At 44.0% G+C, this 21,901-nt stretch overlaps 1 protein-coding gene across 1 annotated transcript in view; it reads right to left on the bottom strand.

The window, feature by feature from the left end:
• Positions 1-21,901, bottom strand: part of ttc28 (tetratricopeptide repeat domain 28) — a 120,208-nt gene that overhangs the window by 93,893 nt on the left and 4,414 nt on the right. The window contains exon 2 of the mRNA XM_083983931.1: positions 17,385-17,792. Coding sequence (XP_083840057.1) covers positions 17,385-17,792 — 408 coding nt within the window. The remainder of the gene's footprint in view (positions 1-17,384; positions 17,793-21,901) is intronic.

Here is a 21,901-nt window from a genome sequence, read left to right as displayed (position 1 = left end):
GGTGATCATTAGCAGTAGTTTTGTATTGTTGGACAGTTGTTGTGTTTTATGAATAAAAATGTAATTAGAAATGTAAACTGTTGTGTTGGAGGCTAATGTTGTTGTTAGATTTTATTAGGTGTTTATGGAGAAAGGCTAACGTTAGCCTAGCATGACCTGCATCCTGTCAGTGTGATGTCGTTGTGTTTGTGTCGTGGTTTTTAGACGCTCAGATTGACAACGAGTTCATACGGAAGCGCATTGCATTCACTTGATAAAATAAAATTTAGACACCTTATCTCGTAATTACAAGATCTTTTCTCGTAATTATGAGATCCTGATGTCGTAATTATGAGATAGAGAAAAAGGAATGTCTATAAGTCCGCTCTTGTCTCAATCAGAATCAATGGTCCATGGTAGTACAGTGGATAGAGCAGTTACCTCCCACACGGGAGACAGAGGATCGAATATCGTTTACATGATGTTTTTTAATTCGGAATTAATTATTCTGAATTAAATAGTTTGAAATTAAAATATTCTCCTTCGAGTTTACATGGAAATAATAATTCAGAATTGGGGTTAACATGGAAAACACATTAAATCGCCTTTATTTAATTCTGCTTAACGTCTGGGGGTCGGGAAGCGTTCTGATTGGACAGGGGGTGCACGTGTTACGTATTTACATCTACCGTAGGGTTTCTCAACGGGGGCGGTACCGCCCCCTGGGGGGCGTTCTGAACTTTGTGGGGGGCGCTGGGAGCGTGAGGGCTGACAGGGGGGCGCTCAGGCAAAAATGGGGGGCGCCACAACTTGGCTGCTACAAAGTTCATTTGGGCTCTACTTTTTCAACTTTAATGGTTTCCCAACTTTTTAAGTGCAAATAACCGACATAAATAACCTACTTTTCAACTGATTTAACCCGCAAATCTAACACTCATAATGCGGGAAATTCCCGCACACGTTCCAAACCAACCATAGTGCGCACTACAGGAGCGCTGCGTCAGACGGTCTGACTTAAATCACACACACACACACACACACACACACACACACACACACACACACACACACACACACACACACACACACACACACACACACACACACACACACACACACACACGTCTTTGTATAGTTTAACCATAGGCTACTGAATGAAGTTAGATGGATTTTTTATACCAAGTACAGTCAAACATTAGTGTAGGCTACAGGCTGAAGAAAGAGGAATAGCAGAGCTCCTATGACTGCTCGTCCCTGCGAGGAGCAGGTGACCCGAGCCGTCTTTTTTTTTCTTTTCTTTTTTTTTTTAGCGGCGCCGTCTTTACAGGTGAAGCACAAGCAAACGACTTTACCCGACAGGGTTTTCCTGCAGATCTAAGGTGATTTTTGGCCGCCACCTTAATAGTTACAGGGTGCATGTTGGGTCTTTAGATATAGCGTCTTGCACTTACACCCCGTTTGAAGAGGGAAGCCCGTAAATTACCAGCGGCGTCATGTCAATAGAAACTGAGGGGGCAGGTGCCCCCTCAGATTTGAGGGATGATTTTTTTTTTTTTTTTTAACTTACATTACCTTACTTATTATTTTACCATCTAGCTATGATCAGTGGTCATATTGAGTGAAATGTAGGCTATTACAAATAATGTCATAGTCCATCTCAAAAATACATAATTGCCTTTTTCCAAAAATTACAACCCCCCTCCTTTCTGATGGATGTGGTCTCTTCCGCCCTGACGCATACACGCGCACCTTGGCTGCATCAGTCCGTGCTTGGGGTAAAAAATAAAAATAAAAAAAAAAGTCTGTGCTAGGGGAGGGGAGCTACCTTCAATGGAAATGTGAGGGCAGTGTCACATTAAACTAGGGATTTCAAATGTTTAATCAAAGAGGAACTATGGAAGTCTGCTGCTTTTCTGCTGTTTTGCTAGCTGTCCCTGGCCATGTGCATCTGTTCACAATGAAGCCGAAAAATCAATACATGGCCATGTGCATTTGTTTACAATGAAGCCACGAAAAATCAATATATGGAGTGGTGAAATAAGTTTTTTGAAATACATCCACCTTATTGTTCCACATTGTTAGCCAAGATAGTGTTTCTGAAATTCAGTTTACCAACTTTTTGGTCCCCAGTTAGTGCCCAAAATAAGTGATTTGAGGGCATCCTCAAAAAAATTTTGCACGCACAATAGGACATTCTAGCATCAAATCAACAATCTTTTTTTTTTTTTTTTTTTACCGCAACATAGGGTTCACGTCATGATATTGTTTGTATTTTGAGCATTAAAACTTCCATAGTCCATAGTTTTCTTTGTTTGATATGTCAAGAGACTTTTGGTTAAGTAACCATGGACAGCTCCCTCATCATTACCATCATTATGGGCAGTTTTTGTTCTAGAGACCTGTAAAAAATAAATAATTTAGGTCAAATGCTGGAAATTTTCAAATCCCTTGTGAAAACACACATTCGTCATGAGGACAAACTGTTTTGCAGTGAAATATGAATAAAGTAACAGATAAGTGTAGAAAACAAGTTTAAAGCGAAATTTTGTAACATTGTTTGGGGGGGGGGGGGGGGGGGGGGGGCGGTCAGAGGATCATGGTATGGTCAGGGGGGCGTTGGTTCAAAAAAGGTTGAGAACCACTGATCTACCGGAAGAAAACAAACTCCATTCTCAGTGTGTGAAGTGAACTGAGCTGCAGCCGCGAGCCGCTCCTCTGCTCCTGAATCTGAAAGTTTCTCCTCTTAACTGCCAGGATGGCCTTCCCTGGGTGGGGAAGGCGAAGCTCACTGATCGCCTCCCCTGCCTGGCCGCCCCCAGCGGCGGCGGCGGCGGCGGCGGGCTCACACACCCTCACTGCCAGGATCGCCTTCCCCGGGATCGCCTTCCCCGGGTGCGCCGGAGCCGCTGCTCCGGCGGTGATCCTGGCAGTGAGCTTTGCCTTCCCCGCGGAGCAGCAGTGGCAGCCGGGCACCGGGGTCTGTGGAGCGGGTTCATGAAGCCTGGTTGTCCCGACATGACTCACTCACAACACTGCGGCTGTCACGTTATGTTGTGTGTGTTGTAGCCTACTTTTTGGCTACAAGACACACAACATAACGTTACAGTGTTGTGAGTTGAGTCATGTCGGGACAACCAGGCTTCATGAACCCGCTCCACAGACCCCGGTGCCCGGCCGCCACTAGAGCAGCGGCGGCGGTGGCGGCGGCCAGGCACCAGGGTCTTTGGTGTGTATGAACGGCACAATCGGTTACGTGGGCCGGTGTGTCCCCCGCTGTCTAATAATGTAGGGCAGGCTACAGTGGCCTAATATACAAAACGAGAACGATGTGCTCCACCCAGGATTCGATCCTCGGTCTCCTGTACGGGTAGCAACTGCTCTAACCACTGCACCACCGTAGCATTCATCTATTAAGACAACAAGAGCGGATTTATAGACATGTCCTTTTTCTTTATCTCGTAATTACGACATCAGGATCTCATAATTACGAGAAAAGATCTCGTAATTACGAGATAAGGTGTCTAAATTTTATTTTATCAAGTGAATGCAATGCGCTTCCGTAAGTTCATTATCAACACAATCACACATTAATGACTCTGTGAAGATCTTGAAGGTTGAAGATGTTGATGAAGCTCCTGTTCTAAAACCAACCTGTAGTAGTAGTAGTAAACCTTTATTTAACCAGGCAAGAATTGCTAAGAATACATTCTTATTAAGGCAGTGGCCTGGTAGGAGGTGAAAGACCTCCTAAGGGAGAGGGGGAGTATAACATTAAAATATAGACAATAAAAGCACATACAACAACAGTGACACAAAAGAGGAAAGAATAAAGACATAATGCAATGACATACCACAGAATGACAGTTAATTTGACGTACGGTGACAAGTTATGTAAGGACAGAGACACTAGATGTAAAAACAGTGATACTAGACAACCATAAAAGAGACAGTAACAAAACAACAGCAGTAACAGACGGTGTTAGTGAGGTTAGTGAGGTGACAGGATCAGAGAGAGCTCTGGCTGGGACAGCTGCAGGTATACTTTGTCTCAACTGTGCTATCCATAAAGGTGTAAATGACCCAAAAATATACTAAAAAAAGAAGAAACAGCTGTGATGACATCAGATCTTCTGCTCCAAACCTTTATGTCTTTGATTTCTTTCATTTTAACGGCAGATCTGAGATCAGTCGACCTCCCCGACACACACACACACACACACACACACACACACACACACACACACACACACACACACACACACACACACACACACACACCAGACAGCATCAATAATGCAGCAGCTGGTTTCTGAGTGTGTGTGTGTGTGTGTGTGTGTGTGTGTGTGTGTGTGTGTGTGTGTGTGTGTGTGTGTGTGTGTGTGTGTGTGTGTGTGTGTGTGTGTGTGTGTGTGTGTGTAAACTGCATATTTACAACCTGTTACAGCAGCAAACAAAGAAACACACAGAGACTCACACAAACACACATGTAAATATGAATCTGAGCTCATTAATACACACACACATTAACACACACGCACAGACTTCATCTCCATGAGTGGGACAGAAATCTAATGAAACTCAACATCACTCATCTCTGTGATTCACTACGCAGCTCAGCTGCACAATGATATAATATAATATAGGCTAATATAATATAATGTAATATAATATAATATAATATAATATAATGTAATGTGATGTGATGTGATGTGATGTGATGTCATGTCATGTCATGTCATGTGATGTGATGTGATGTGATGTGATGTGATGTGATGTCATGTCATGTCATGTCATGTGATGTGATGTGATGTGATGTCATGTCATGTCATGTCATGTCATGTCATGTCATGACATGTGATGTGATGTCATGTCATGTCATGTCATGTCATGTCATGTGATGTCATGTCATGACATGTGATGTGATGTGATGTGATGTGATGTGATGTCATGACATGTGATGTCATGTCATGTCATGTCATGTCATGTGATGTCATGTCATGTCATGTCATGACATGTGATGTGATGTGATGTGATGTCATGTCATGTCATGTCATGTCATGTCATGTCATGACATCACATGACATGACATCACATCACATCACATCACATCACATCACATGACATGACATGACATGACATGACGTGTGATGTGATGTGATGTCATGTCATGTCATGTCATGTCATGTCATGTCATGTCATGACATGTGATGTGATGTGATGTCATGACATGACATGACATGTCATGTCATGTCATGACATGTGATGTGATGTCATGTCATGTCATGTCATGTCATGTCATGTCATGTGATGTGATGTCATGTCATGTCATGTCATGTCATGTCATGTCATGACATGTCATGTCATGACATGTCATGTGATGTGATGTCATGTCATGTCATGTGATGTGATGTGATGTGATGTCATGTCATGTCATGTCATGTCATGTCATGTCATGTCATGACATGTGATGTGATGTGATGTGATGTCATGTCATGTCATGTCATGTGATGTCATGTCATGTCATGTCATGTCATGTCATGTCATGACATGTCATGACATGTCATGTCATGACATGTCATGTGATGTGATGTCATGTCATGTCATGTCATGTGATGTGATGTCATGTCATGTCATGTCATGACATCACATCACATCACATCACATCACATGTCATGACATGATGTGTGATGTGATGTCATGACATGACATGACATGTCATGTGATGTGATGTGATGTGATGTGATGTCATGTCATGTCATGTCATGTCATGTGATGTCATGTCATGTCATGTCATGTCATGACATCACATCACATCACATCACATCACATGTCATGACATGATGTGTGATGTGATGTCATGACATGACATGACATGACATGTCATGTCATGTCATGTCATGTCATGTCATGTGATGTGATGTGATGTGATGTGATGTGATGTCATGTCATGTGATGTCATGTCATGTCATGTCATGTCATGTCATGTGATGTGATGTGATGTGATGTGATGTCATGTCATGTCATGTCATGCCATGTCATGTCATGACATGTGATGTGATGTGATGTGATGTGATGTGATGTCATGTCATGTCATGTCATGTCATGTCATGTCATGTGATGTGATGTGATGTCATGTCATGTCATGTCATGACATGACATGACATCACATCACATCACATCACATCACATGTCATGTCATGACATGATGTGTGATGTGATGTGATGTGATGTCATGTCATGTCATGTCATGTCATGTCATGTGATGTGATGTCATGTCATGTCATGTCATGTCATGTCATGTCATGTCATGTCATGTCATGACATGTGATGTGATGTGATGTCATGTCATGTCATGTCATGTCATGTCATGTCATGACATGTGATGTCATGTGATGTCATGTCATGTCATGTCATGTCATGTCATGTCATGACATGTGATGTGATGTGATGTCATGTCATGTCATGTCATGTCATGTCATGTGATGTGATGTGATGTCATGTGATGTCATGTCATGTCATGTCATGTCATGTCATGTCATGACATGTGATGTGATGTGATGTGATGTCATGTCATGTCATGTCATGTCATGACATGTCATGTCATGTGAAGTGATGTCATGTCATGTCATGTGATGTGATGTGTCATGTCATGTCATGTCATGTCATGTCATGTCATGTGATGTGATGTCATGTCATGTCATGTCATGTCATGTCATGTGATGTGATGTGTCATGTCATGTCATGTCATGTCATGTCATGTCATGTCATGTCATGTCATGACATGTGATGTGATGTGATGTCATGTCATGTCATGTCATGTCATGTCATGTGATGTGATGTCATGTCATGTCATGTCATGTCATGTCATGTCATGTCATGTGATGTCATGTGATGTGATGTGATGTCATGTCATGTCATGTCATGTGATGTGATGTGTCATGTCATGTCATGTCATGTCATGTCATGTCATGTGATGTGATGTGTCATGTCATGTCATGTCATGTCATGTCATGTCATGTGATGTGATGTCATGTCATGTCATGTCATGTCATGTCATGACATGTGATGTGATGTCATGTCATGTCATGTCATGTCATGTCATGTGATGTCATGTGATGTGATGTGATGTCATGTCATGTCATGTGATGTGATGTGTCATGTCATGTCATGTCATGTCATGTCATGTCATGTCATGTCATGACATGTGATGTGATGTCATGTCATGTCATGTCATGTCATGTCATGTCATGTGATGTGATGTGATGTCATGTGATGTCATGTCATGTCATGTCATGTCATGTCATGTCATGTGATGTGATGTCATGTCATGTCATGTCATGTCATGTCATGTCATGTGATGTGTCATGTCATGTCATGTCATGTCATGTCATGTCATGACATGTGATGTGATGTGATGTGATGTCATGTCATGTCATGTCATGTCATGTCATGTGATGTGATGTGATGTGATGTGATGTCATGTCATGTCATGACATGTGATGTGATGTCATGTCATGTGATGTCATGTCATGTCATGTCATGTCATGTCATGTCATGTGATGTCATGTCATGACATCACATCACATGTCATGTCATGACATGTGATGTGATGTCATGTCATGTGATGTCATGTCATGTCATGTCATGTCATGTCATGACATGTGATGTGATGTGATGTCATGTCATGTCATGTCATGTGATGTCATGTCATGTCATGTCATGTCATGTCATGTGATGTGATGTGATGTGATGTCATGTCATGTCATGTCATGTCATGTCATGTGATGTGATGTGATGTGATGTCATGTCATGTCATGTCATGTCATGTGATGTCATGTGATGTGATGTGATGTGATGTCATGTCATGTCATGTCATGTGATGTGATGTGATGTGATGTCATGTCATGTCATGTCATGTCATGTCATGTGATGTGATGTGATGTCATGTCATGTCATGTCATGTCATGTCATGTCATGTGATGTGATGTCATGTCATGTCATGTCATGTCATGTGATGTGATGTCATGTCATGTCATGTGATGTGATGTCATGTGATGTGATGTGATGTCATGTCATGTCATGTCATGTCATGTCATGTCATGACATGTGATGTGATGTGATGTCATGTCATGTCATGTCATGTCATGTCATGTCATGTCATGTCATGTCATGTGATGTCATGTCATGTCATGTCATGTCATGTCATGTCATGTCATGTGATGTGATGTGATGTGATGTCATGTCATGTGATGTGATGTCATGTCATGTCATGTGATGTGATGTCATGTCATGTCATGTCATGTCATGTCATGTCATGACATGTGATGTGATGTGATGTGATGTCATGTCATGTCATGTCATGTCATGTCATGTCATGTCATGTCATGTGATGTCATGTCATGTCATGTCATGTGATGTCATGTCATGTCATGTCATGTCATGTCATGTGATGTCATGTCATGTCATGTCATGTCATGTCATGTCATGTCATGTGATGTCATGTCATGTCATGTCATGTCATGTCATGTGATGTGATGTGATGTCATGTCATGTCATGTCATGTCATGTCATGTGATGTGATGTCATGTGATGTCATGTCATGTCATGTCATGTCATGTCATGTGATGTCATGTCATGTCATGTGATGTCATGTCATGTCATGTCATGTCATGTCATGTCATGTCATGTCATGTCATGTCATGTCATGACATGTGATGTGATGTGATGTGATGTGATGTCATGTCATGTCATGTCATGTCATGTCATGTCATGTCATGACATGTGATGTGATGTGATGTGATGTCATGTCATGTCATGTCATGTCATGTCATGTCATGTCATGTCATGTAATATAATATAATATGATATAATGTAAGATAATATATAGACAGTATAATAGAATAGAATAGAATATTATATACAGTACAGGCCAAAAGTTTGGACACACTCAATGCATTTCCTTTATTTTCATCACTATTTACATTGTAGATTTTCACTGAAATTCCACTAATGAACCCTGACAAGGCACACATGTGAAGTGAAAACCATGTTCAGGTCAGGTTCACCTCTTGAAGCTCATCAAGAGAATGCCAAGAGCAAAAAGCAGTAATCAGAGCGAAGGGTGGCTACTTTGAAGAAACTAGAATTGGAGGGGTCAGAGATAGAGGAGGGGGAGCAAGAAGGAGAGGAAGAAGAAAAGAAGAAAGATAAGACAAAGAAGACAAGACATGTTTTTAGTTATTTCACACTTTTTTTGTTAATTCCACATGTGTTCATTCATAGTTTTGGTGCCTTCAGTGAGAATAAAGGAAACACATTGAATGAGAAGGTGTGTCCAAACTTTTGGCCTGTACTGTATATATAATATTAGTGTAAATATAATGTGATATAATGATATAATATAACATAATAGATGTAATAATATAATCTAATAAACAGTAAAGGTTAAAGGTTAAAGGTGGTTCTGTCTGACAGTTGATAATAGAGTCGACCTTGACCTTTGACCTTTGACCTTTGACCTCAGAGGCTGGAGACACGTTGAGCTGCACAACTCTATCAGTCTGACACACACACACACACACACACACACACACGGTAACACACACACTGTAACACACACACAGTAACACACACACACACACACACACACACACACACACACACACACACACACACACACACACACACACACACACACACACACTCACCAGATGTCAGTGAGTCAGTGTGATGGAGCACCAACACACTCAGTCTGGCAGAGACGGATGTAGTGGCTCAGGGTGTGTGTGTGTGTGTGTGTGTGTGTGTGTGTGTGTGTGTGTGTGTGTGTGTGTGTGTGTGTGTGTGTGTGTGTGTGTGTGTGTGTGTGTGCTGTCTGTTGTGTTCATGTTTCCATGTTTCACTTTCACATCTAACTACCAGCTAATGTGATATGTTGGTGCCTTATGGCAAGGTTGGATTTTAAGGTAAAGGTAAAGGTACTTTATTTGTCACATAAACAGCTAGTACAGTGAAGTTCTTTCTCTGCATTTAACCCTGAGGAGCAGTGGGCAGCCGCGGTGCAGCGGTGCAGCGGTGCAGCGGTGCAGCGGTGCAGCGGTGCAGCCACGGTGCAGCGCCCAGGGACCAACTCCACATTATGAGCCAGTGCCTTTGGTCAGGGGCACTGACTGGAGGATTAACCTAGCTGATATGTTTTTAGTACACTCGCCTGGAAGTGTTTCTCTATGAGGATTTATTATATTATATTTATAATAATAATAATAATAATATATGATAATAGTTCAGAGTGAGAACAAAGCAGCCGCTCCTCCACTTCACTTCACTTCACTCAGATCAGTTACTGAACAAACTCAACCAGCCTCTCTAAACCCTCAGACTAACAACCCCCCCATACCACCCGACTCCCCCCAACACCTCCTAATGCCCCTTAACCCTCCTAACCCCCCCCAACCCCCCCCCCCCCCCTTAACTCCCCCCTAACACCTTCCAACCCTCTGGGAAGCAACAAGACAAAACCACCAACCACGGCTTTGAATCTCATGTTTCAAGTGGCTTAATGCTCTCACACACACACACACACACACACACACACACACACACACACACACACACACACACACACACACACACACACACACACACACATTCGTCTGAGTTTATAAATCCTGAGAACAATTTCACACAAGAAAAAGATAATCCATAATTTGAACCACTGTTGCCATAGTGACGGGCCGGTGAAGCTGCAACAAGTCGTTAATGCAGAACAACATGAAACAACAAGAAACAACAAGAAACAACAAGAAACAACAAGAAACAACATGAAACAACATAAACAACATGAAACAACGTGAAGCAGCGTGAAGCAGAGAAGGACAGAGGAGAAGAACCTGATCTCTCTCAGGTTGTAGAGGAACACGAGCGCCGAGTGGGAAGCATCAAGAGAAGAAGATGATGGAGCCAAGATGGATCCCCTCAGTTTGGGGGTTGGGGGGGTAAATGTCCAACAGTGTGACGTCCCGGTGATGACCCGTCCTGTCAGATTGATGCTGCAGTTATTATTATGGTCTGTATGAACCTCATCCAGAGAGTCAGTGAGTCTGGGTGTGAACCTGCTCCTGTTACAACCTCCATCACACTCACACATCAACTCTTTGAAGTTGTAATGGCCTCACTGCCTCCTCAACGCACACACACACACACACACACACACACACACACACACACACACACACATCACAGAGTTACACACACACACACACACACACACACACACACACACACACACACACACACACACACACACACACACACACACACACACACACACACACACACACACACACACACACACACCACAGAGTCACACACACATCACACACACACGTATCACAGTCACACACACACACACCACAGAGTCCCAGATACGTTGTAACGGGCCGGTGAAACAGTGTATGGCCGTCTGAGTCGTCAGTCCCATCAGACAAAGGGTGACGTCATGTGCGTCTTACACCATAACCCAACACAAAACATTTAAATACACAAGATTCCTTTGTTTTCAGTTGTCGTCTGTATCTGCACATATTCAGTTCACGCGAGCATCTCATGTACAGCCAGAAGTCACGGTGTCCCCTCCGGGTTTAACCACGGATCCCACCCTCCACCAGTCAGTCAGTCTCAGTCAGGAGAAAGGCTGATTGGTGATAGGCTGTGTGGCTGTGGGCGTGTGTATGAATGGCCGGTTTTATGAATGAACGTGGGAGTGGCTTGTACAAGGAAAGATCAGGGAGCAGCTGGGTCGCTACAACATGATTGTTCATGAACCTGAACCTTTTAGACCTCCGTCTGGAAGCAGCAGCAGCAGCAGCAGCAGTCTGTTATTATCACCATCACCACTATCACCCCTCCTCTCCTCTCTCTATCTCTCTATCTCTCTATCTGTTTATCTCTGAGGCTCCAGAGGCTCCAGAGGCGTTCAGGGGCCACTGGGAAACCCCAACTCTTCTGAGGAGGAGAACAACCCCCAACGTGAAGCATCCAGCTGCAGTCCACACTCACACAATGAATGATTTCATCAATGTGTTCATGATAGAATCAGAATCAGAATCTCATCGCACAACGAGGTTAAAAGCTAAATGTGCAACCAGACGGAAACAACAACAACAACAACAGAGAACATCAGTGGTACATTCAGTTGTACAACAACAACAACATGAGTGTGTAACAGTAGAGTAGTAGTAGTGTAGTAATAGTACTGTGTAACGGTTCAGTAGTGATGAAGTTCTGCTGTGTAGACGTCTAACACCTCGTTGTCCTGACGATGTTCAGTCAGGAGGTTCAAGTCACGTTAACAACTGGAAACAACTCAACTAGAACTAATTAAATCCTCTGATTCTTTTTATTAAAGACCCAGATGATTTTATCCAGTGACTGAGAGACTGAGTTGGTTTGATGGTTAAAAACATAACAACAAAACCACACCGAGTAAAAGATCTGGTCTGCACCAAAGCAGGTGAACTACCAGAGTTTACTGGTGGGAATGCACCTTTAAAGGACAATTAACACACACACACACACACACACACACACACACACACACACACACACACACAGCCTCTGAGCTGCAGCGTGTGAAGCCTCATGTGATTGGGTCACGGGAGAGACGGTGTGAACAAAGGTAGTGTGTGTGTGTGTGTGTGTGTGTGTGTGTGTGTGTGTGTGTGTGTGTGTGTGTGTGTGTGTGTGTGTGTGTGTGTGTGTGTGTGTGTGTGTGTGTGTGTGTGTGTGTGTGTGTGTGTGTGTGTGTGTGTGAGCAGTAGGTCAGTGCTGCCCTCTAGTGGCTGCAGCAGTAAACACACACACACAGGACACACTCTGTAGATGTAAACTGTGATTCCTCCTCTACATGTTAACACCGTGTTGTTCTGTCTGGTCTGTTGAAGTGTAGATGAACACTGGCACTTTGTATAATTTATGTCACATTTTAACTTTCATAAACATTTTAATTACTACTCGTGTAAGTATAGTTCTTGTTAAAACACATATAGGGTGTATGTTATGTGATGAGTGTGGGGATGTACAAAACATTGTGTGTATTTCATGTTTTATGGACTAGAGATGGAGATGAGCTCTGAGCTGAATCTGGTGCAGCATCTCTGGTTTTGTCTTCTTTTTGTAATGATTAATAATGTAAGTTCACATCGTCCCTGAATAATAAAACACCAAGATCAGAGTTAAAGAAACAAGTCAACACACTCTTCCGCTACAAAACAAGCTTGAAATATAGACTTATTTCATTTTTTTCTGGACAATTTCTCATGTCGGGGCTTTAATACCAGAGGGACATTACATACGAGCAGCATGGAGGTATTTGGATGTTTTTTGGTGTGTCTTTTTGTTACGAAGACAGTTGGTATCCATTTGCAACCGTCATATGGACATGCACTGCTACGCCGAGACCCCCTGTAACTCAGAGAAGCCACGGACTCTGGACTCTGAAACTTCTCCCAGCCCTTAGTCCACATGAGGGGGAGGACATTTAAATTTTGGGTGAACTGTCCCTTTAATGTGTGGGACCAGAGAGGAGGAACCTCTGTTCAGTGCGGTTGCAGAGCAGCTGGTTAATGAGAGGGGAAGCAGCAGCGCGGCATTCTGGGTAAACATCTGGTCGCCTCCACAGCTACGACTCTACACAACAACATTAAAGGCTCATTACACCCAACTCACAGGAATAATACAACACACACGTCCTCGGCTTCCTCGTTTCATTTTGACCTGACTCGACCGGATCAAACACTGAAGAGGAACTCTCTAGGGTCCACCTTAAAGGACAATTCCGGGCAAATTCAACTCAGGCTGTATGTTCCTAACATTTTAGGTCTAAAAGAAGGAATCTGAAGGTTTTCAGTTTAATGTCTCCTGTTTTGCGGAAAGAAAGAAAGAAAGAAAGAAAGAAAGAAAGAAAGAAAGAAAGAAAGAAAGACAGCTAGAGGCTTTCCTTCCTGCATCACTTCTTACTTCTGTTCAAGGAGGCAGTTGTGGGTCTGAGAAGTGAAGTCACTTCCTCGTTCAACAAACTGCAATCCCCTCTCCTTCCTCTGGGGGCTGGTGTCAGAAAGCAGCATTCTCCAGAAGGGAGCATTCTCAAAAATTCGTTCATCCCTCTGTCCATTAAACTTATGAATGAGCAGCTTGTGTGATGATGTGTATGAATGTTTGCGTGTCCATACATCTGCCACTAGTACTTTCTGAGGCATACTGCACTGATTTTATTGTATGTTTTTAGTACTTCTTTGCTGCTTTTCCCTCGTACTGTTTTTGTCTTTGTTGTGAAGCAGCACTGTTCTCTGTCCCAGAGACATTTCTCCTACAGGAGACCAATAAATGATTTTGACTTTTGACTTTGACTTTGAGCCCCATGTTAAAATCACCGACTTTACAGCTTAAAAAAACATATTTACAGCCTGGTACATCTTATTTTTTTGGTTTCAACCGATAGTTTCTACCCCCGCACACACTCTGAGGGGGGTGAATTTTTTTTAAACTCTACCGTTTTACTGTTATTAGGTTTAAAGTTCTGGCCAATTAGGGAGCAGAAACGTTGAGTGACAGGTCCAGAGACCGCTGCTTCGAGGCCAGTGGGCGGGTTAACCCAAATATGGCAGTAGAATCCAACATGGCGCGGTTCAAACCCCCGTAGTAGAGACACAAAACAGACTCCTCCAAACCAATGGGTGACGTCACGGTGCTACGGCCGTTCTGATACAGTCTATGGACCTGACTGGATTTGAATCACAAAGAAACAAAAGTCTCTAAGAAGCTGAAAGAAGACAAAGCTGCACGAGACGACAACAACTAAACACCACTGAGTGTAGTTGTGTTGTTGTTGTGTTTGTGTTGTTGTTGTGTTGAGTTAGCAGCGTCGTCTCACAAACACACACGACTTCTGAGCTGCAGCCTCAGACGCTGCTGCTGTACTCCTGTGTGTGTGTGTGTGTGTGTGTGTGTGTGTGTGTGTGTGTGTGTGTGTGTGTGTGTGTGTGTGTGTTGTGTTGTGTTGTGTGTTGTGCGTCGACAGCAGCAGGTTGTGTTACTCTGAAACTGAAGAGGATGAAGTGAAGCTGAAGTAAAGAAACTCTCTCTGTGTGTTTGGGACTTCATTAGTCTCTGACCCAGGCTATGACACCACACACACACACACACACCACACACACACACACACACACACACACACACACACACACACACACACACACACACACACACACACACAAAGGAATGCTGCTTCTGTTATTGTCTTTAAGTGCCAGACTCAGGCCAAGGCCTCGCCAGGGTCTGAAAAACAAAATAACAGCCGTGCGAACTAACACACACACACACACTAACACACTAACACACACACACACACACTAACACACTAACACACACACACACACACACACACACACTAACACACACACACACACCCAAACAGCACTTCCGTCCATTCTCTGTGACAGAGGGAGGAAGCTGAGTCTCAGGCTGCTGCTTCGCCCTAGAGACTAAAGACTCTGTGTGTTCACTCTGTTCACCACCACTACGACCTCTAAATGAAGCAACGAGGGCAGAGCTGTGTAATCTTTCCTAGGAGTTGACCTATGGCTAAGCCACGCCCCCAAACGCCATGAGCCAATCACAGTGCTCATAGCTAGCCCATACACTGGGACATTCTCTGCTTCCACCTCCATTGAAATGCATTGCAGTTAGTCAGTTTTCATCCGTTTTTATATGTTTTTTCTTGACATGTTAAGTTTAAATGGTCAAACGGTGTTCATGGGGTACATGCAACTCTGACACTAGGTATCCTGAGAGGCCACAGGGGGGATTTTTTAACCTTTTCCCAAACCACATCTCAACCGAGAGAAGTGTCTGCTCTGGATAAAGTTATGCAGTAGACCACAACACCAACTAAACCTGGATAAACTTAACAAGGATGTCTACATCTGTTCTAAGTTCAGTCAACAACGTATTTGAGGCAACATATTGTCAGAGATGTTTAGATGTTAGCCAGTATCACAACTAAGCATAAAGTCTGCTAGCTTAATGCTAACGTATAATGTAAAACTCCATAGACAGGCTAACAGAAATTAGCCCGTGGCTACCGACAGCCATAGCAGTAAAGCTAAGTGAAGTTTTGGTGACTTCAACATGATATTTAATCTTTCTGTCTCTCCTGTGAAATGTCTCTACGGTGACAGCTGTTGCCATAGCAACTGTCACCGAATGTTGACTGTTTGTCCCAGTGAGTGGAGGGGGCGGGGCTTAGCCAGAGGTCAATTGGGACACCACTTGCTACGTCACGCATGCATAGTTTACGTTCATTCATCATGACAAATTAAAAATGCTGCCATGTTATATAACTTAATAAAAGAAAAGAAAACGTAATGCAGACTGATGTGTTAATAGTAAAACATGTATTTGTTGATGTAAATGTGGTGGTTTGTGTCCGTAGGCTCCAGAGCCCCGAGGCAGCGCTGCTCTTCTGTCCAATACACACAGGAAGCTTCACTTTACATTCACACTAACTAATGCTACTGATACAGCTGTTACATTTCATCACTGAGACCAACATTTATCTCCTAGAAATAACTTAACCAGCCGGTGGTAAACCTCTAAAAACCTGCGGGTAAGTTAATTAGTGATGGTTTTCTCCCCCGGGATGAGGACGGAGGTTGGCCGGCCGAGCAGCTCTGCAGACCGGTTGTTGCTCCACATGCAGAGCTTCACTTCTCCAAAAAACATGGGAGCAAACGTCTAAACAGCCTCATGTGGATAAACCGACCGCACATTGGGACCTAAACAGCTACTTTCTCTCATGAAAAAATGAGCCAATGATTGGCCGAGGCGCTCTGCTACGGAGCGTGTGATTGGCCGAGGCGCTCTGCTCTCTGCTGCGGAGCGTGTGATTGGCCGAGGCGCTCTGCTACGGAGCGTGTGATTGGCCGAGGCGCTCTGCTCTCTGCTGCGGAGCGTGTGATTGGCCGAAGCGCTCTGCTCTCTGCTACGGAGCGTGTGATTGGCCGAGGCGCTCTCTGCTGCGGAGCGTGTGATTGGCCGAAGCGCTCTGCTCTCTGCTGCGGAGCGTGTGATTGGCCGAGGAGGCGCTCTCTGCTGCAGAGCGTGTGATTGGCCGAAGCACTCTGCTCTCTGCTGTGGAGCGTGTGATTGGACGAGGCGCTCTCTGCTGCGGAGCGTGTGATTGGCCGAGGAGGCGCTCTCTGCTGCGGAGCGTGTGATTGGCCGAGGAGGCGCTCTCTGCTGCGGAGCGTGTGATTGGCCGAGGAGGCGCTCTCTGCTGCGGAGCGTGTGATTGGCCGAGGCGCTCTGCTCTCTGCTGCGGAGCGTGTGATTGGACGAGGCTCTCTTACCTTGGGCCACTTGGGGTTGAGCAGTCGAGCCTTGATGGCGTCGTCGAGCGCGGCGGCGTGCTGGCCGAGCCGCAGGTTGGCGGCCGAGCGGTTGCTGTACAGGATGCAGTTCTGAGGGTCGGCGCTCAGCGCGTCGCCATAGAGACGCACCGCCAGCGCATACTCCCCCTGCTGGCACGCCGCGTTGCTGCGCCGCACACACTCCAGGAACTCTGCCTTGCTGAGGCCGGGGGGGCCGGCGGGGGGGCCAGCGGGGGGGCCGGGGGGGCCGCCAGGGGGGCCGGGGGGGCCGGGGGGGCTGCAGTCCGACGGCCGTCGCTGCTCCTTCTTCATCACAGGGGAGGAAGAGGAGGAGGAGGAGGAAGGAGCGGTGGTGGTTCTGCTGGAGCGAGAACCAAACAGGGAGAACTGGAACAGAGAGGGAGGGAAGGGGTTAAACCAACATCTAGCTGAAACCATCAACCAATAGATAACTGATCAGTAACTGGGCCATTCATAACTTCAGACACTTGCTGAGTTCATAACAACTCGGAGGTCGGGATTCTAGTGTTGTAGTACTCGAGAATGGTCTTGGTCTCGAGACCGGTCTCGAGACCGCATTTTCAAGGTCTTGGTCTCGTCTCGGTCTCGACTGCATTTTTACTCGGTCTTGTCTCGGTCTCGGTCGAGCTGGTCTCGGGATTTTTTGTCAAGACCAGCCGAGACCACAGCTGCTGTGATTTTTTTTTTAAACCACAAGAACTTCCCGAATTAAAATGTAACAAAACGGTATTTTATTTTGAAAGTGTTTACGCTGCCACCTACGTGTCAGAGAGGAGAAAAAGAGGGAGAAAGGAAGGCACCGGTTGTGGCAGAGGTGCCGTCAAAGTCATCAATCATTCAATTTTCTTATTCAACCCACACCAGGTGACGGTAAAAGTTTGACGTCACCCCAGCCGCCAGCGAATGTAACAATATGTTACGGCGGAGCGTCTTTTCTTCCCAGTTAATTTAAGCTGTAGCTGCACACACACAAAGAGAGAGGGGGGAGAGAGAGAAAGAGAGAGTGGGGGGGGGGGGGGGGGGGAGAGAAAGAGAGAGGGGGGGGGGACTTGAATCATTTTAAGAAAAATGACAACAACAAAAAAATCATGTAGGCTACAGTATTTTTTTTTTCATCAGAGAATCACATTTCAAGTGTTGTTCTTCATACATTGGTTGAAACAGCATCATTACTGCTTTTGAAAGCACCATGTAAAAAGGGTTAAGTACTTCTGCAGGCTGGGTGGCTTTACCAACAGTTTGAAATACATTTATTTTTCAATATGACAAATAGACTATAATTCTTCTGTTTGGTCTCGGTCTTGGACTTGGTCTCGGCCCTCCACGGTCTTGGTCTTGTCTTGGTCTCGGCCCCTGAAAGTCTTGGTCTTGTCTTGGTCTCGGTATATTCTGGTCTCGGCCTTGTCTTGGTCTCGGGTTAGGTGGTCTTGACTACAACACTACGGGATTCCCAACTTGGAAATTTCCGACTTCCGACATCATTGCGTTCACGCTGCAGGAACTCGGGAGAAAAAAACTGAATCTGAAGCTGAATCTGAGGCTGAAGCTGAATCTGAAGCTGAAGCTGAATCTGAATCTGAATATGAGGCTGAATCTGAATCTGAAGCTGAATCTGAATCTAAATTTGAAGCTGAAGCTGAATCTGAAGTTGAAGCTGAAGCTGAATCTGAAGCTGAATCTGAATCTGAATCTGAAGTTGAAGCTGAAACTGAATCTGAATCTGAATCTGAAGCTGAAGCTGAAGCTGAAGCTGAATCTGAAGTTGAAGCTGAATCTGAATCTGAATCTGAAGCTGAATCTGAAGCTGAATCTGAAGCTGAAGTTGAATCTGAAGCTGAATCTGAAGTTGAAGCTGAAGCTGAATCTGAAGCTGAAGCTGAATCTGAATCTGAAGTTGAAGCTGAAGCTGAATCTGAATCTGAAGCTGAATCTGAATTTGAAGCTGAAGCTGAATCTGAAGTTGAAGCTGAAGCTGAATCTGAATCTGAAGCTGAAACTGAATCTTAATCTGAATCTGAATCTGAATCTGAAGCTGAATCTGAAGCTGAAGTTGAAGCTGAAGCTGAATCTGAAGCTGAATCTGAATCTGAATCTGAAGTTGAAGCTGAAACTGAATCTGAATCTGAATCTGAATCTGAATCTGAAGTTGAAGCTGAAACTGAATCTGAATCTGAATCTGAAGCTGAATCTGAAGCTGAAGTTGAAGCTGAAGCTGAATCTGAAGCTGAATCTGAATCTGAATCTGAAGTTGAAGCTGAAACTGAATCTGAAGCTGAATCTGAAGCTGAAGCTGAAGCTGAATCTGAAGTTGAAGCTGAATCTGAATCTGAAGCTGAATCTGAAGCTGAATCTGAAGTTGAAGCTGAAGCTGAATCTGAAGCTGAAGCTGAAGCTGAAGTTGAAGCTGAAGATGAATCTGAATCTGAATCTGAATCTGAATCTGAGTTCAGCGCTGCTGCAGCTTTAACATCCAGCCCTCTCTCCCTCCCTGATCTGGTGTTTCCAAATTTGTCCTTTCACCAGAGCGCACACCAAAGCCTTCATTATCTCACACACACAGACACACACACACACACACACACACACACGCACGCACGCACGCACACACACACACACACACACACACACACACACACACACACACACACACACACACACAGACACACACACAGACACACACTGAGATGTTTGATACAGACTTCAGCTATGCAGACTGACTGCAGAGATTCCTTCAGCTGCTCTGAGCTGTTGAAGCTGCAGAGACGATAAGAAACAAACAGTCTGAACTCTGAACCCTGAGAGAAGTCTGTTCAGATGTAGTTCACATTGTTTAAAGGTTAGTGGAGGAGCTGATGAAACAAGTCTTTTAGTCTAAAAAACCCTCAGATTGGGTTTATATCAACTATATTAACTTTACATTAACTGTGTTGTCTGGTACCACTTCACTGTAATAGGTATTCATCAGATTGACATAATATCCATCATATAATCCATCATAATAACCATCAATGAATACTTCTGACAGCTGTGGTTAAGTGTCATTCAGTAAGTTATGTCACTTTTGATGCAAAGTTGACATTGTTTGAGATGTTTTTGTTCTGACAACTTGACATAAAGACAATTTAAACTGTCATAGCAGACCTAATGGACAAACTTTAACAATGATGTCAAGTTCTCATAACAAGGAACATCTCAAACAATGTCAACTTTGCATCAAAAGTGACATAACTTACTGAATGACACTTAACCACAGCTGTCAGAAGCGAACCCTTCAGAATAAAAGTCCTGTGACTCCTCACAGCAAACCCTTCAGAATAAAAGTCCTGTGACTCCTCACAGCAAACCCTTCAGAATAAAAGTCCCGTGTGACTCCTCACAGCGAACCCTTCACAATAAAAGTCCTGTGACTCCTCACGGCGAACCCTTCACAATAAAAGTCCTGTGTGACTCCTCACAGCGAACCCTTCAGAATAAAAGTCCTGTGTGACTCTGTTTCCTACAAGTTGAACTGAAATCAAAAGGAAATTCTTCCAGATATGAAACAAGTTTCTCTCTCGGCCTCATCCGAGTCCGATCTCTGTGAGGAAATTACAGACTGATTTATTTCCCAATATAGAAATGGTTTCATTTCCTTCTCCACACTGAAACAAACACAACTCCATCATGTTCTTCTAAATATACAGAGTCTAAAAATACCAGACCGTCTGTAAACAGCCTCAAGGTGTTTAAAGGCCAGAGATTCAGCAGGAAGATGATGGAGACACATGGCCTCATGTCTGTTCAACCTTAGATCCAGATTTCATCCGTTCTCTGCAGCGTGCTTCTCTTTAACCACTGAGCCGTGTAATGTTGTTATGAAACATGACGACTGTGACGCAGCAGAAAGAGTTTTAAGACGTTTAGAGAAATAAACAAAGAGAACCATGGATCATGAGGAGCTGAGGTGTAAAACCCTGAGCTGATTAGAGCAGAGAACAGTTAATGGAGCACATGGAGAAAAACACGCTTTATTTAAAGGGACAACGAGGAGTTTTGTTAAAGCAAAGTGTTTCCACTACATTTATGAGCCTCCGCACCGTGAAATTCTTTGACCGGTGCAAGACAGACTCATGTTTTCATTCATCAAGAATTAAAGTCAGAGGTTGGAAGACGATCACATACCGTCGTAGTTCCCACCATAAACGGAGATTCGGCGGCGTTATTCTCATGACTCGCCACGAAACCGAAAGTAAAGAAACGCTGGTCGGCTCGCCCAGCATTTCCACCACCACTAATAATAACAAAATAACCATAGAGACAAAACCATAGATTTATCTACAATGGACCATTAACAAGTGGTAACGGAGATTCATCCACATTAATATCAGACTTTTTATAACCAAATAGAAACTCCTCGTTGTCCCTTTAACGCAGCAGGTTTGTGTGTCTGCTGTTGTGTTGCAGTGTTGTTTAAACAGAAGTGAAGCCTGTGTGAT

Source organism: Trachurus trachurus (genome assembly GCF_905171665.1).
Source record: "Trachurus trachurus genome assembly, chromosome: 12".
Lineage (NCBI taxonomy): Eukaryota > Metazoa > Chordata > Actinopteri > Carangiformes > Carangidae > Trachurus > Trachurus trachurus.
This window is presented reverse-complemented; position numbering and strand designations above follow the sequence as displayed.